Below are 17,413 nucleotides of genomic sequence, written 5' to 3'. Positions count from 1 at the left end.
CCCTCTTCTTGAATGCTTATGTTATTTACCATAACATGGTCACTCAATCTCAGCTGCCAGTTTTAACATGAAGGACCAGCCTGCTCCATTATCCTCACGTTAAATACTTTACTTGCTCATCAGCACGTAAAGCAGCTTCCAGTGGAAGTGTGACGATGTTGCTCAAAGAATCCAATTTTAAAAAAGGAACTACACTTAAAACTTACTGTAGGCAAATGTGTGATGTAGAACTGAACCTATTAGGAACTGAATTTAGATTGCCAAAATGATAAGTTATTTATAGCAGCAATAACTATATTCCAATTTAATGTCCTTGTTTTTGATGTTGGGATTTATTTTGACCAGTTTTTTGGTATCACCAAATTGAGTGTTTTCAGAGCTTCAATTATTTCCATTGCAAAAATCAGCAGAAACTGGGGTTGAAAAATTTTGTGGCACAAACCCCCTTGTTCACAAGTTTCCTGGTATTATGCAGATTGATTTTTAAAATCAATCTGGCACAATTATGGAAAGCACCTGGTGATTTTGTTTTTTTCCTAAAATTTCCAGTGCTATCAAAATAAACATTCACCTCAAAGTTTTCTGATCAGTGTGATTTTATTGGCTTTCTAATGTTTCGACTGTGGACCCTAAATATAATTCACCAAAAACATTTAAACATTTTTGAAGTGATCAACTTTCAATTTAATTACAATAGATAAGTTCTGTTGCTCAGCACTTTGAGGTTTGAGGTTTATTACAATTTCATTTCACATCATTTCATTAACTTTTTCTTAAATACGAACAAATCACTTCCATGTCAAGGTATCCTAGCAACTTCAACTGCACCAATTCATAAGATTAGTCATTTTTCCCACTTTCCCACCAAAAAAACCCAACAGTAATTAAGATACTTTGTTAACTCTAAAAAGCATGTTAAAAATAAAATCTACACAATTTACTTCATAGCCTTTTCAGGAAGTTGAACAGATCTTAATATATGCAGTCACATGAAAACAGGCTGTGTTTTTGAATTTAGTAAAAGTGTTTGTATTTCCGACAGAGCAACTTATACGAACATGTAACACTAATGCGTTACAAGTCTGAGACCAGTAGCTACTGAATCAATTTGCAGCTAGCTGTGCCCAATTTATACCGCTTGGCTGGAATTGCATTCTCACATCTGTACAGAGTTTAGCTCCCAGCTGCAAACGTTGAGTAGTTTGAGCACAGGTACCAGCGATCCTAAAACATTAAAAAAAATCTCTGCTCAAGTTCATAAAGTACCCAGATCCCCCTGAACATTTCTTGAACTAGACTTAATATTGCATTGGATCTACACTCCATTTGAAATTAAGGCTATGCGATGTGGAACAGCCTCCCTGAGTAGTTTCCCAAGACTGCATTTCTGGAGCCAGATGAGGACTTGACTCCAGAGTTATACTGTCCCTTCTGTGTCACTATGGAACAAGTTTGGAAATTGATACCATAAATTGTGGCCATAAACACTATTAGATTTGGCTAAAACCTGAAAAATTCAAGCAGTGGTAACCACTAAGGAGAATTTATAGAACAGTGCATTCCTTAGTGATCCCATTGTGTAAATTTTATATTTAAACACAATCATAATCACCGTACAGCATTAATTTAATCAGTAAGACGGAATACGGCATCTTTTAAACAGGTATCCGATTACAATCACTTCAATGAATGTATATCCGGTCAGATATAGCAGCTGGAAAGTGGGTCATAATCTGCATTCTCAACCACCAGTAGTAATCCATTGGATTGTAGCGGGTGTATGGGGATGCAGAGGTCAATGCGTGAGTGACATTGTTAATAACCAATGATGTGTCTGTGGAACCACCCACAAGGTAAGATTCCATTTTTGCAATCTGTTCATCAAAGTATTTCTTCCCATAATCCTTACGGATGATGTCCGGCAGATCATTCCACATTTTATCTGTGATCATTTTGACGCGTTCAGGAGTGTAAAGATTGGTGGCGGCTATGTAGTTACCAGGTTCAACAACACTAATTTTAACACCCCAGCGATGCATTTCATAGCGCAAGCAGTCCGAGAATGCCTCGACTCCAAATTTAGTGACACAATAAGGGGAACGAGCAGGATTGGCCATCCGTCCCAGCATACTTGTGATGTTAACCACACGGCCTTTACACAAGAAAGAATGGGAGATTAAAACATTGCATCATTACATAAATAGAGACTTCATATATTATTCATTCTTCAATACGTCAAATCAAGGTCATTTCCAAGTAGATTGTTGTATTCAGTGTTTCATGTGATTACAAAGTTTTAAAGTATAAAGCTCAGTGTATTCACACAAAAATTAGTTTCAAAACAAAAAAAAATCCATTATTTATTTTGTAAGTTCTATCCTCTTGCCTCCTTAGCCATTTCCCAACAAATCAGGATTGTTCCATTTTCAGGTCATGACTAATGTGGGCTTGAACTGGACACAGTGAGGAATGATTGAACAAGTAGGCTTAGTTTTTCCTTGTTCTATCTCCCCTTCTCAGTAAACGGGCTGAGCAACGTGCATGGAATCTGCAAAAGAAATTGTGTCCTACCACACCACGGTACAGCAGATGAATGTACAAAAACTCTTGATCTCTGAAATTACTCAAGATGGAAGCTTTAGGTTGGTTTAAGTACCGATTCAATACTTTCAAAGAGAAAATATGTTCCAAATAGACTATCAATGCAATGCAGAATTGATAAGGGCAGGTTGGATTAGTTTAGTTTTTTTCTCCCTTTTATAAACTCATGGCAAATCTGTTCACATCAATCACTGATGAGACATGCATATCCATGCATGTTTCTTTCCAAACTTGCCTGGTAGATATCTAATGAGAAAGGGCTCCTTTCATTAAGCACCAACATGGACATCACAGCACATCATAGGGGCAATTTTTGTCTCACTAACTTTTGGTTCCTCAGGGTGAATGAGGCGGTGGCAAGCTGAAAATTTTACTGCTCACTTGCCACCCAAGGCAATTTGAGCAGGCCTCTACATAGGCAGCCAGCACTCCCATCCAAAACCTGCACAAGCCTAGATCTCGAAGCCAATTTGGTCTCCACCCGTATTGCTATCGCTAGTTTCTTGTATTGCCCATGGTTTGTCGGCAGGTTAAGTCTGAAGATGGCCTTTCTAGCGATATTTAAAAGGGAACTTCACCTGCTCGCAGGTGAACTACTGGAAAGGTTGAGATATTTTGCTTCTATTACTTTGTGGTTTTTGGCTACATAGACCATGCCATTGTGCTTGTGGTGGCTGTAGAACGTTCTCACTTAAAGGGCTTCTGGCTAGAGGAAGAGGCTTAGGAGGAAGGAGCACAGAGAGCTGCAGGGAGGAACGCATTCAGAAATCCTTAGTGTATAGGCCCAGGACAACATATCTGCAATCCAAGGATCAGTGCATAAGGAAGCTGTGTGACTCTAGGGAGGCTATCAGAGTTGTGTCACTTCATAAAATAAGACCTACAAGCAACTCCCACAGCTAGCACATTACCTGTTGCAGTCAAGGTCACTGCAGCCCTCAACTTCTTTGCCTTCAGCTCCCTCCAGGCTGCCACAGGGGATTATCAGCAACATCAAACATATGGCACTTCAAGCTTAGGGGAATCCTGCAATCTGAGGAAGCCCCAGAGCCCTTGCCTGCTGCTGCCAGTTGTCAATGGGGAAAGTGTTTGCTTAGTAAACACAAGTTTGGCCCAGCTGGTTTTCTGGCACCAGTGCAAACATTGGTTGAGAAAGTCACGACAGTCTAGACATGCTGTCATCCTGAGATGGCAACATGGTCCCTTCCCATTGCAGGACTGCAGCTCAGCTCTCACATCAATCTATGGTGAACTGACTCTGGGAGATCAGTGATCCAACTAGAGCCCCTATCCATTCAGTCTCCTAGCTGTCCAAGGCAGAGGTGATGGTGGAGCCCAGAGCCTGCAAGACCCCAGTAAGAGCACTCCTGAGATGCTATTGCTGGTGTCAGACTCCTGCATGGAGACCAGGTGTATTATCCATTGAGGTAATCACAAGTGACATGGATGACTGCAGAGCATCAATGCCATGCACCAGCACCCCACACAAGTTGGTAATGGACTCCTCCACACGGAAATGCTATGGAAGCTCCCTGGCAGGCAGTCCAATGTATTCAACAATTGGTGTGATAGAGGCAGGACTGCCTTCTGATCTTGCATACTTCCTTGTGCTGTGTGCCAGCTTCTTCTACAAGAAGAGTGGTAGTGGGTTAGTGTGTGCTCTGTTGAAGGGGTTTGAATATGTGTGAGGCAGCTTAGGATAGTGTGCAAAATGAGGAGGAAGAAGCAGCAGGTATGGACAAGAGGATGAAGCCTTTGCAAAGGCAGTAGCAAGTCCTGAGAGTTTGTGCAAGCAGAAAGAGGAGCAGTGAAGTGTCCTGTTGTGATTCAAGGAGAGGCACGAGAAGCGGGGAGGGAAGGATTACTAATGTTGGGGCTGAATTATGGTGGTGCAGAGCTGTGCTGAGTGTAAGAGATGTGCAGCAAAGTCTTACCTTAACAGTTCTGGAGATGATAATTTGTTTCTGCATTGCTGCCAAGTTTTGGGAACAATGCTTACTCTGCCACCTCTCCATTGCTGCTGTGAAATTCTTTTGGGCAGCAGGTGCTACTCAGGGGAATATGTCCTCCCTGTTGCTCAATTAGCACCTCCAAACACCATCCAAAAATCTGGGGGCCCTAGATGCAGTCATCTTGCCAGCAGATTCTGAACGAGTGCCAGTAACTGGCATATGAAAAGTGCACCTTCTCTTTAAGAGGTGCAGGCTGCCTTTAAATAGCAGCAGCCCTGCTGGATTTCCCAATGTCAAAAATTGGTGAGAGTGAGCTGCCTATAGAGAGCGTGACTTGTGCCGGCAGCTCACCAATGTAGAGAAGGTGGTTAAAAAGCAAATGGAATACTTTCCTTTATTAGCAGAGGCATGGAATATAAGAGCAAGGAGGTTATGCTGGAACTGTATAAAACACTGGTTAGGTCACAGCTTGAGTACTGTGTACAGTTCTGGTCACCACATTACAGGAAGGATGTGATTGCACTGGAGGGGGTACAGAGGAGATTTACGAGGATGTTGCCAGGACTGGAGAATGTTTAGCTATGAGGAAAGATTGGATAGGCTGGGGTTGTTCTCTCTGGAACAGAGGAGGCTGAGGGGTGATTTAATTGAGGTGTACAAAATTATGAGGGGCCTAGATAGAGTGGATAGGAAGGTCCTATTTCCCATGGCAGAGAGGTCAATAACCAGCGGGCATAGATTTAAAGCGAGTAGAGGAAAAAAATTTTCACCTAGAGGATGGTAGGGATCTGGAACTCACTGCGTGAAATGGTGGTAGAAGCAGAAACCCTCAACTCATTTAAAAAGTACCTGGATGTGCACCTGAAGTGCCGTGACTTACAAGGCTATGGACCAAGTGCTGGAAAGTGGGATTAGGCTGGGGGGGGCTCATTTTCGGCCAGTGTGGACACGATGGGCCGAATGGCCTCCTTCTGAACTGTAAATTCTCTTTAATTCTATGATTCTATGATTATAATGAAGCTCAACCACAAAAATGGATCAGTGCATCTTGCCAATGTCATCAGGCAAGCAGAGTGGATGCCCTGCCCATTACCTGCCTGATTTACACTATTTATGAAAATCAATCTCCATATGTCAACACACTGGGGTAATGTCCTATCCAATTGGTTATTGAATACCCAGGCAACTGTTTGGCACCACACACACTACTCAAGCTAATCTTCACTCACCTTTTGCTCTGCGAATATAGGGAAGGAAACCCTTGGTCACACGGATAGTTCCCCACAGGTTAACCTCTGCAACCTCCTTATAAGTTTTCATGGTGGTGAACTCTACTTCCCCAAAAGTTGAGATACCAGCATTGTTAATCAGACCCCAAAGACCTAATAAAAGGAGGCAATTAGTGTTTTGAGATATTTCAGTCAAGAGACATATTTGAAATGCCAGATTAATGATAACAATATTTAACCTAATACTTATCCTTTAAAGAAGGAAAGTGCGAGGGAAGTACTTTTTCATTAAAGTACTCCTTTTTCATGTCAGAAAACACTTGCTAGATACTTTTTCAACTCTTAATAAAAATCAATTCTATCACTGACATGGAAACCTTTAAGTAGGTTCTCTCTCCCTGCTAGGCTTCTCCAGTGGTGTCAATTACTCGTAGGATCCTGGTGTCCCTGACTGTGTCCGTTGCAAACAGCAGAAAAAAAAAACTGCACCCCATCCTGTAGCATGACTTCCAAATCAAGCAGCTGCGCTGCAGCGCTCAAGCCAATCTGATGTTGCAATCTGACTGCTTGCAATAGAGCTACTCCAGAATACAAGGGGGAACTATCAGCAACTGGAATTACCAAAGCTTAGCAAGAGGTGCTTATGTTGTGCTAAAATTTCCATTTTCTAATGCAAAAAAAAGTACTTTGAACCAAAAATACTCCCTTTACTTTTCTTCCACTTACATATCTTTCATTGTTCTAAATACACACCCTAAATTCCACTATCAGCAGACATGAAATGTACTTCAAGCAGCATAACAGGATTCCTCCTTCCACCCACTCAATTTTTCTCTGTGTTTATAAGAGTGCTATATAAACAGCAATAGAGAAATCATACCCTGAATGCACTTTCCTCCTGACTGAAGGAAGCAATGCTGCACTGAACAGCTCTAAAAGCTTTGGAGAAAACTTTTTTTTTTAAAAAAAAGGATTTCTAAAAATCCTAAAGCTTTTATAAATATTGGGTGTGCACATAAATTACCATAAATTCTATTTAAATAAATGTAAAGGTGGGCTCTTAAAGCCAACTGACCTTTTTCTGTACCCGTTAAACGTTCACTCACAAACTCTACTGCTCTCTCTACCTCCTCATCTTTGCAAACATCTAACTGGACGACAACCATTCGATTACTCTTCATATCCTCCAGCTTCTTTGTCCCTTCCCCACCTTTATCCTGAAAGCAGAAATTTACCATCAGCATAGAATCTGTAAAAGGTTGCAATTCATCTCTAACAGTCACCATGCATTCTGTATTCACAGCAGCTTAATACATCCCTGTGAAGTGGTAGCACAAGATTTCCCACAGGCTGAGTTTGATACTCAGGTTATCTTAGGGCAGTAGTGGAGGTGAGCCACCTGCCACACCAAGAAAGGAAGGGAAAGTTAATATTGGTTTGATTTCATGCAATCTCACTCCTGTTATCAAACAGCACGGACATATTCCTGTCACAGCAGGACATTTAATATTGGGGTGCATAAAGGTCAAAATGTTCAACTGTAGAACTGAGTACACAGCACTTAGATTTTGACCAATATGGACCACAGCCAAAACATTAATTGGAAAGTAAGTGGACATAGGGTAAGGACAGGATTGGGCTTGGCTGTGATACCCTCATGGTAAAATAATCTTCAGATTCACATCTAAAACTGTCACTCCTGTGAAGTACTAGAGGGAAACCAGCATCCATAGACTTCTACTCTAGCAGGAGTCAATACTTTTAGGACAAAGTGGGGAGAAAGTTTTTTTTTAAAAAAAGCTACTTGCAGAATTTCTTCAGGGATATCATATTGGTCCCCAAAATAATCCAAATATTCCACTCACATTTTGTACATTCACAGTCTCTTGAGCAGAATGCTGGATTCAATACAGGTGAACATTAATCTGTTAACAGCTGAGCTGAATAGACGTTTGAATCCGAGCAGACACTAGAACTTGGACTTTTCAACTTTATATCAATCCATAATACTGTTAAAGAATAAAAGTTGCAAGCTAATACTAAAAAGTGCCCAGTGCACAAAGGATCAAATAGAAGAATGGAATATAACACAAGAACTGGCAGTTCTGCTGATGAATCTCTATTGATCAGGGAACAGATGTCGTTGAGACGGTCGGTCTGTACAAAGCAGTTGTCAGCAACGTACGTTCTGTACAAGGTAACCCTCAGATCAAGAGTCAAAACATGTCCATGCCTAGCAATTGACTTTCTATTGTAAAGATGCAAATGACGTCACTTGAGACCACGTTTGCCCAGGAAAGTATAAGATAAAACAGAGCTGGTCAAAATTTAACAAAGGAAACAAAGATAATTCCATCAAAAGCATAATACTGTGGATAATCCCATTAACTGTTAAAAATTACTTTAACGGCCTTTGACCTTGTTACTTGATAAACAAAGATCAATCAAGTACAGGAAATTCACACCTAATTGAGGCAAACAAAGACACAGCAATCTTTGTAAGAAACAAGCCGTTTAAAGCCAAATTGTGGAAAGACACTCATTCTGTGCATTTTAGATGAGTTTCAGCAAATGCAAGAGTGGGGTATCCAACAAAAGTATAAGGAAAGTTATAAATCAAAAGCCACAAAAGATCTAAACACAGCAGAGAATGAAATCTACCATGCTGCGCTGCTGTCCAGAAGACTTGGAACTGGGTAATACCAACCTTGAATTCTGCTGTTGTTGCTTAAATACTGTGTGTATTGATGATTCTGATGATGTTACAACAAAGCCTTGTTATACCCAATTGGGACTGCCAAGCAAATTACTGGAAGGGTAACCTAGGGCTGAGTGCCCACAAAAAGGGGACCCTATCTCAACATGAGTAACACTTGCTTCAATTAATTTCCACGTAAAACCCTTATAACTGCAAGAGAGAGAAAACTTCTCAATTATTAGTTTGAGCTGAATCTAAACAAGGGTGAGGATCAATTTAGCTTCAGCCTCCAATACTATAAGGAATTGCTAAGATAATGATCTCCTTGCACTTGAAACTTAATAAAAATTTGCTTGTTAATTGGAAAGACTAAACATTTATTCTGTACAGTCCTATGTATTTAGATCCATCTTGAGGTTCCTTACAAGTTACCAGCACAATGTATTTTTCTAACAATTATAACTACAAAAGCTTTCATGATCAGAGTTTCTTTCTCAGCAGCTGAGACACGGCAATGAAGCAGGCTGAAGACAGACAGCACTTGGTCAGACAATTTGCCTCAGTTAATAGGACAACTACCATCAGACCAATCATAAGTGCACAGTAAAAATTACAGTAAATATTAATTATTTTCCATTTAAGGAGATCCCCATTATAAAGCATTATAGACCTTCTGGAGAATCCCTTTAATAATTTTGTGCAAAATGTCAGTTTCTGCTCCTTTTATCATTTGCTAAAGCATTAAAATATTAAGATCCTGTTCTAAATCAATTACTTTTATAAGAACCCTTATGGATAAAACATTCCACTTTGCTTTGAAGCTAATTCTCCAACCTTGTGCAACTAAGAGGCAATAATATCTACCTTTAACAGGCATCCTGCAAATATTCTGAACCCTTTTTCATGCAGGTGTTCAGCCAATGAAAATCCAAATCCAGTGTCACATCCTGTGATGAAGATACTTTTGCCTTCGTTCTGGTTTAAATAATAAAAAGAAAATCATAATGTTTCAAGAAAGAACTTGCATTTTTGTCAAACTTTCACAAACTCAGGACATCCCAAAGTGATTTATAGGCAATGAAGTACATTTGAAGTGTAGTCACTGTTGTAATGTAGGAAATGCGGCAGCCAATTTGTGCACAGCAAGCTCCCACAAACAGCAATGCGATAATGACCACAATGTTATGATATTGGTTGAGGGATAAATATTGGCCAGGGCACCAGGGAGAACACTGTTGCTCTTCAAATAGTGCCATAGGATCTAATGCCACTTGAGGGGGCAGATGAGGCCTTGCTTTAATGTCTCATCTGAAAGATAGCACCTGCAATAGTGCAGCACTGAAGTGTCAGCCTAGATTATGTACTCAAGTCTCTGGATTGGGACTTGAACCCACAACCTTCTGATTCAGGAGGCAAAGGTGCTACTAACAGAGTCAAGGCTGACATCCATGTTTTCTCTTTCTAACATTTATCATTTTTTTTTCTTACTCCTCTAATATCATCCCACTCCCAACTCAGTGAAAGCAAATCTTCTCAGGCTCTGCCAACACTGCTTTGTAATTAGGTAGCCACTAGGAGATGTACACAAACACCACTGGTCAATTCTTCTTCCGGTTTGCATCTTCCTGTAGAAGTGACTCTTCGCTCCGTTCTGTCCTCAGCTGGCTCACAAAGATCAGTTAGCTTGTGAGTGAGTGATCCCGAGAACTAATGCGACTAGACACACTAGACAGACAAGTGGGAAAATTCTAAAAATTATATTTATACAGCCTACAAAAGATTGTATATTCAAGACAGAGTGACAGATTTTTGGACACTAAGGGAATCAAGGGATATGGGGATAGGGCGGGAAAGTGGAGTTGAGGTAGAAGATCAGCCATGATCTTACTGAATGGCGGAACAGGCTTGAGGGGCCATATGGCCTACTACTGTTCCTATTTCATATGTTCTTATGTTCTCAAACTTAAAATTCATTTTTTTCACAGCCAATCAATAAAATCATTCTAAATTTATGTTCTGCTAGAACATGGAAGGAAGTTAGAGTTAACGGTATTCCAGTTCGATGCCATTGTAGCCATTCTTCTGGAGATGCAGTCAAACCTCTACTCAAATCAGGCTATATGAATACCATAATGCAAGTTCCATCAAACTTTTCTAAAACTAGCTCTAGCTAAGGGATCCTGGGAACTTAACTCTTCTCCCAAAAAGGCCTCAAATTGATCACCAGTTCCATTGTTGGGTAAATTAAAAGAATCTCATCTCCAAAATTAATATAATGCAAACTTCTGCCTCATTTCTAGGCTAGGCCAAAAAGAAAAGCAGACTGTTGGGCCCTGCTCTGTTTTGCCAGCATTACCGGTTTTAATTTCAGACCTGATTTCCTGCCCCCTCCCGCCTCATCAATTCACACATTCTTTTATTATGCTTATTCGTATAGTCTAAAGATCACGGCAGTCATTGAACTGTCTCCTGTTTTTATCCGATCAGCAGGTTTCACCCATACTTCCTCTTGTATTTATCCTCCTCCCCCCTCCTTTCTTCCAATTCTATTTATTTACTTTTCCAGTTCTAATGAAGCGTTACACCACAAATGCTGACTGACCTGCTGTGTTTTCAGCATTTGCAGTTTTTTTTTTGCTTTTAATTTAGATTAACTTAGATTAAGGTCTCTGATCAAGTTTTGATGAAACAAATTTAACCCTTGTTTTCCATGACACATTTTCACTATCGAATCCATGTGTTGTGCTTACACAAATATCAAGCTAGGGCTTAGTTTGCAGTCAGCAATCTGGCATGCTACTAATGCACTCTGCACAGCATACTTTCCACAGACAGCTAACCTTCAACTCCCACCCATAACATGCTCTGAATTTATGAGAATAAACTGCCCTTATTCCCCACCCCGTGGTTGACATTGAATAGGAGTGTTACTACGTTGAGTCAATACACAATCTATAATGCTGAACTTTTTCCACTATAACATGGAGCTTACTACAAACAGGTTTCACTTAACTTTAAAGTTTTCTTGCATATATTTTAATGGCTTTTAACTATTTCACTTTGGAACAGAAAGCCTTCCATTACATTGAGCTACTCACCACTTCCGGCTGGCTTGCAAGTGATCGAACAGTTGTGGTGCAAATTGCTGGCTGCACTCTACTGAAACACAGGATAACAAAGAACATAAATTATTGTGCGCAAGGTTTAATAATAGTTTAGTTAAATTTTAGGAGAATGAAAGAACACATCTAACATGTAGCATGGACTCAAGTTCATGAGACATAAGGTGAACAGGCATTTTAGATTCAATTACTTTACACAAAGGGTGGTGAATATACGAACCAGATAAGCAAGGGAAGCCACATGTATTCCTTACATACTCACAGGAGGCTGCACCAGTATGGAAAATGTAGATAAATAATGAGTCTGGAATCAGGAGAGAATACAACTAACAGCGAAGGAAAGTGAGTTTAACATGAAGACTAACTACTGTGCACTTGCTGGAAAAATTCAAAGGCAAATGAATAAGTGCATGATTCAGTGGAGTAGAGACATATGGGCTTATCAAGGTAGTTGGGTAATAGTAATACAGGATTAATTGGTAGTCTAAACTAGATTGGCCTTTTCTATTTCAGTCAGGAGTGTGATGGAATACTCTCCACTTGCCTGGATCAGTGCAGCTCCAACAACACTCAAGAAGCTCGACACCATCCAGGACAAAGCAGCCCGCTTGATTGGCACCCCATCCACCACCCTAAACATTCACTCCCTTCACCACCGGCGCACTGCGGCTGCTGTGTGTACCATCCACAGGATGCACTGCAGCAACTCGCCAAGGCTTCTTTGACAGCACCTCCCAAACCCGCAACCTCTATACCTAGAAAGACAAGAGCAGCAGGCACATGGAACAACACCACCTGCATGTTCCCCTCCAAGTCACACATCATCGCGACTTGGAAATATATCGCCGTTCCTTCATCATCACTGGGTCAAAATCCTGGAACTCCCTTCCTAACAGCACTGTGGGAGAACCTTCACCACACGGACTGCAGCGGTTCAAGGTGACAGCTCACCACCACCTTCTCAAGGGCAATTAGGGATGGGCAATAAATGCTATCCCATGAACGAATAAAAAATAGTTTGCTGAATGACTTCTCTAACCAGGAGATTGCCCAACTTCACTTGTGCAACAAACCTCAAGATATGTGACTTCTTGCACAGGAAACTGCTGATTCACCATTCACAACTTCTACAAAGACTGAATTTATATCAAGGAGGAGAAAAATGCTTTATTTTACTTTTTCCCCCCCAACTCTCATTCCTTTTAGAGGCAGTGCTTAATGATAGCTATAGTTCCATGTCCAAGTGGCCATTCTTCATTTTTGAGCCTAGAGAGCAAGCTATTCACCCATGTGGGAATTGGGGGGGGGGGGGGGGGGGAAGGCAGCATGCATCATAACAAAGCCTATGCCTGTCTTTGCCAAACAGCCATATGCACACATTTTGTAACAGGGATCACTGGATAGAAGACAGGAACTTGGCTGCTTTTTCTAACCAGCTGGAGGGCTGTGTATTACAGCATAAAACAGCTCTAGTATAAAGACATAACTATTATCTTCAGAGAATGTGGTATATGGGTATAAATTGAAGCCAAGAAAGAACTTGCAATTTTAGAGCAGCTTATCACATCCCAAAACTCTATAAATAATGGATTACTTTAAAAAAGTACAGCCACTTGTTATATTGGCAAATACAGTTGCCAATTTACACTACAAACAGCAAGTGAATGAATGACTAGATCATCTGCATTTTGATGGTGTTGGTTGAGAGAAGAATGGTGACCAGGACATCAGTAGAATTCCCCTGTCTTCAAATAGTGCCAAGGGGATCTTTTATATTCATCTGGGCAGGCAGATGGGATCTTGGTTTAGTATCTCACCTGAAAGCCAGCACCTTCGACAATGCAGTATTCCCTCAGCACTGCATAAAACGGTCAGTCTAAATTATGTGCTCAACTTCAGTGGGGTCTAAACACAAAGCCTTCTGCTTCAAAGGGGAGAGCTCTACCAAATTGAGTTAGCCAATATGACAGATTTCTGGAGGGGTCTTACACCTCAGGACTTGCTGCGCTCAACAGTCTTTAGTTGTACTGCCATTTTTGCCCTGATGTACACTCCAAACCAAAAGTGTTAGTGTAAAAGGTAGTCTAAAGTTATGGAAAAAGGGTATTCAGCCCATCACTTCCACAGATCACATATAATTGACTATCCAACCAGACCTGTACTGTACCCACCAGGAAGATCTGATAGCCTTGCTCAGGGATATGATCGCCCACGTGCAGGACGGTGGGGGTGAACACCTGCCTCAGCCTGGACCAGGAGAAGGCCTTCGACAGAATATCCCACATGTACAAGATGGACGTGTTCTCCAAAATGGGGTTTGGGGAGGGAATCCACAATTGGATCCGACTGCTCTATGTGGACATCCGTAGCACAGTCCTAGTCAACGGGTGGGTGTCGGAGAGCTTTCCGATCAGATCTGGAGTCAGGCAGGGCTGTCCTCTCTGTGGTCTTGTTTGTATGTTGTATTGAGCTGTACATCAGGAAGGATGCAGGTATCTGGGGGTGGGGGTGATGATCCCAGGCAGCGGAGGCTCTCAGGTTAAGGCTTCCCTGTACGTGGACAACCTCACCGTCTTTTGTTCCGATCAGCAGTCAGTCCAGAGACTGATGGGCACCTGCAACCATTTCGAACTGGCCTCGGGGGCCAGAGTGAACCAAAGTAAGAGTGGGGCCATGTTCTTTGACAGGTGGGAGATCCGATCCTTCACCATCAGGTCCGACTACCTGAAGGTGCTGGGGATCTGGTTCGGGGGGCCCCAGGCCTGCACCAAGAACTGGGAGGAGTGGGTCACCAAGGCCAAACAGAAGCTTGGTATGTGGGTGGGGCACTCCCTCTCCATAACCAGCAGGAACCTGGTGATAAAACGTGAGGTACTCGTGTTGCTCTGTGGCCAAGGTCTGGCCCCTTCCCCGCCAATCCGCCGTCAGTTACCCGAGCTATCTTCCACTTTGTCTGGAGGTCCAAAGGTAGAACCCGTCTGCAGGAACACCCAGCCCCTACAAGCCCCCAGGCAAGGGGTGGGGGGGGTGGGGGGGGGGGGTAGAAAACGAGCATTCCCAATGTCGCTTTGATCCTAATGGCCACTTTAGTGTGTGGCTGCCTCAGGATGCGTGTAGAGTCCCAGTACACAAACACCAAGTGTCACTACATGCTGAGTTTCTACCTATCAGAGGCAGCTGGGTCTGGCCACAGACGCAGGATGTCCTGTCCAGCTAGACTGTCCCCACCACCTGTCCCAGGTGGAGAAGTTCCTAAGGTGGAACCCCTTCGACCACAAGGCCGTCAGACAGTGGTTGGCACGGAACGTTCCGAGAGTCCTGCAGGGAAAGGAGAGGGTGGATCCAATCGGGCACTTCCCTGACTCGTCGATTCCATTTGGCAGAACGTCTCATCGCCAAAACTGACGAACAGGCACCAGGATGTAGTCTGGATGATGGTGAGACGGGCCCTCCCAGTGCGGTCCTTCCAACACGCACGGAATCTCAGCGCCACTGCGAGCTACTCTCAAGGCTGCGGTGGGAATGAGACCATCATTCACCTCCTGATGGACTACCCCTTTGCGCAGAAGGTGCGGAGAGCGCTGCATTGGTATCTGTCCCAGTTCATCCCCAACAGCTCGGTAACACAGAATGCTGTGCTCCACAGGACACACCAAGACAGATATCAACTGCTGCTGGAAGACAATCAACTCTGTGAAGGAGGCCCTCTGGTCTACCTGAAACCCGTTGGTCTTCCATCTGAAGGAGCTGTCTACGACCGAGTGTTGCCGACTGGCATACTCAAAGGTCCAGGAGTATGTGCTGTGGGATGCACTGAAGTGAGGTGTGGACTATGCAAAGGCTCCATGGGGAAAGGTCACCATGTAAGGCCACCCCACTTTGTAATGTATAGAATGTTGAAGATACGTACAGTGTTTTGAATTGTAATAATGGAATCATTGTGTACAATCTGCATTGTATTGGTTTGAACTACATTGCTTGAAATTGTGTCCTTTACATTGAACTGTATGTATCTTTAAATTTTATGAAATAAAGTATATTTTGAAATATTAAAAAATTCTATCCAACCAACTTTATCGCGCAAGGAAACATTCTGCATAACCTCCCCCTGCCTAAGGGTAAATCAAGAAAACTCCAGGATATAAATTGAAAGACAGTTTTTGAACTTTGAACATGGCAATCATTTCCATTTGTAAACACGACGACTTGACAGGACTTTTGAACCCGTTTCAGAAAAGTGTCTGCCATTGACTGTTCCATTAGAGACTGAGTACAAAGGCACAAGACTGATTTCCTGCATTTACTTTAACTAGCAGGTGTAGGCCAATGATATTTGTAGACCCCCATTTTCATGGCTTTACAATGCCGATGGGTTACATCATGGAATAGGACAGCTGAATGAAGAACAGTCTGCAGTGCTCCATTAGTGTGAAAGTACCTTATTCTTAATAATCTCCTGTCCCTAACCAATTAAATGAAATCAGCTGCTGTAGCAGAGTCTTCTCCTCCTCCCTCATTACCCTAAGTAATGGATATATATATATATATATATACACACACACAATAAAAATTCTTAACTTCAAATATTGTTGATTTCATCCTCAGACCAAGTTAAATAATCTTCAGAGAAATGGATAGCAACAATACACAGGGACATTAGGAGAGATGACTAAATATATGGTTAAATAGACCAATTAAGAAGTCATTTAAAAGTGGTGAAATGGGAATCAAGTCTATGGAGAGTAGGGTGAAGAAGGGTAGAATCTTAGAGCTAGACCATTTGAGAGTAAAATCAGGAAGCACTTTTTCCACACAAATGGTAGTGGAAATCTGGAACTCACTCTCTGAAATGGCTCTGGATGTTGGGTTAATTAAAATTTAAGATTGAGATTGATAATTTTTTTTTGTTAGGTAAGGGTATGGAGGAATATGGATCAAAGACTGATAAATGGAGTTACCCTACAGATCAACTATGATTTAACATTGGCAGAACTGGCTGGACCTGCTGAATGGCCTACTCCTGTTCCTATGGCAACACTCTTACATCCAAGTTAACCATAAATTTGAAGCTCTGCATTGTGGGCTCAACTCTGCAACTTAGACATATATTTAAAGAATTTTGAATCCCAAAAGCAAGTAATTTCTGTCTCAATGACAGACGCCACCATCAGCTCAAGGAAAATCAAACGTAATATTTGAATTATTTTTACAATCTTGTCCCAAGAGTGATTTGAGTGAAAAAGCTAAGGGAACATTTAAGCTTTATATAGGCAGTCCAGATAACGACTAGAGGGTTTCTCTGACGAGGACGCCGATCAGCCTGGTTAAAGTTCCCTTCTGACTCACTTCCCTCTTAAACTGAAGCCCGTCGGCTCCAGTCTCACCCCATAAACCCAGTGATTAAAAGAACCGGGCCGAGTCCCTGTGACCGGCTGACCGCACTCTTACCTCAGCACGGGAGGTGTTGCCCTCCGCAACGCGACCGTCACACTCCGACTCACGAAACCGTACATGTTGGAAATGCACCCACAACCGCTCTACAGAGTCCCAGCCGCTCTCCAAGGTCACTCGGTTCACGCTCGTATTACCGTAATACAAAGGCAAAATACCGTAATGCACCGCGTTTAGCTGCCCAAACACGCCCTCCAGCTGAACCTTTCTTTGTGTTCGAATCACAGAAAGGTTACAGAGAAATCTAGCTAGTCCCACTCACCCACCCTATCCCTGCAATTTTTTTCCTTTCAAGTACTTATCCTGTTCCCTCAATACAGATTATTGATTACAGATTCATTACAGCTACATTACCTCAAT

At 42.1% G+C, this 17,413-nt stretch overlaps 1 protein-coding gene across 2 annotated transcripts; it reads right to left on the bottom strand.

Moving 5' to 3' along the window:
* Positions 1–578: 578 nt before the first annotated feature.
* On the bottom strand, positions 579–17,185 carry LOC137331367 (D-beta-hydroxybutyrate dehydrogenase, mitochondrial-like). 2 transcript variants are annotated; one of them, XM_067995119.1, is made up of 6 exons: positions 17,051–17,185; positions 11,579–11,639; positions 9,345–9,455; positions 6,858–6,999; positions 5,783–5,935; positions 579–2,152 (listed from the first exon to the last, which is right to left on the bottom strand). In XM_067995119.1, exons 1-6 carry the CDS (start codon positions 17,113–17,115, stop codon positions 1,683–1,685), a joined length of 1,002 nt encoding a protein of 333 aa, XP_067851220.1. In that variant the 5' UTR covers positions 17,116–17,185; the 3' UTR covers positions 579–1,682. The 2 variants fall into 2 exon arrangements, with proteins under 2 accessions (XP_067851220.1, XP_067851221.1); XM_067995120.1 differs by having other exon boundaries at positions 11,579–11,636.
* Between the last annotated feature and the right edge of the window lie 228 nt (positions 17,186–17,413).

The sequence above is a fragment of the Heptranchias perlo genome, chromosome 13 (assembly GCF_035084215.1).
Source record: "Heptranchias perlo isolate sHepPer1 chromosome 13, sHepPer1.hap1, whole genome shotgun sequence".
NCBI classification, from domain to species: Eukaryota; Metazoa; Chordata; class Chondrichthyes; order Hexanchiformes; family Hexanchidae; genus Heptranchias; species Heptranchias perlo.
Note: the sequence above shows the minus strand (reverse complement) of the source record. Positions and strands in the feature narration are given on the sequence as shown.

Coding starts and splice junctions, on each gene's coding strand:
- LOC137331367 (XM_067995119.1), bottom strand. CDS start 17,115: ATGTACGGTTTCGTGAGTCGGAGTGTGACGGTCGCGTTGCGGAGGGCA. Junction 11,640..17,050: donor GCAACACCTCCCGTGCTGAG/GTAAGAGTGCGG, acceptor CCTGTGTTTCAG/TAGAGTGCAGCCAGCAATTT. Junction 9,456..11,578: donor TTGCAAGCCAGCCGGAAGTG/GTGAGTAGCTCA, acceptor TATTTAAACCAG/AACGAAGGCAAAAGTATCTT.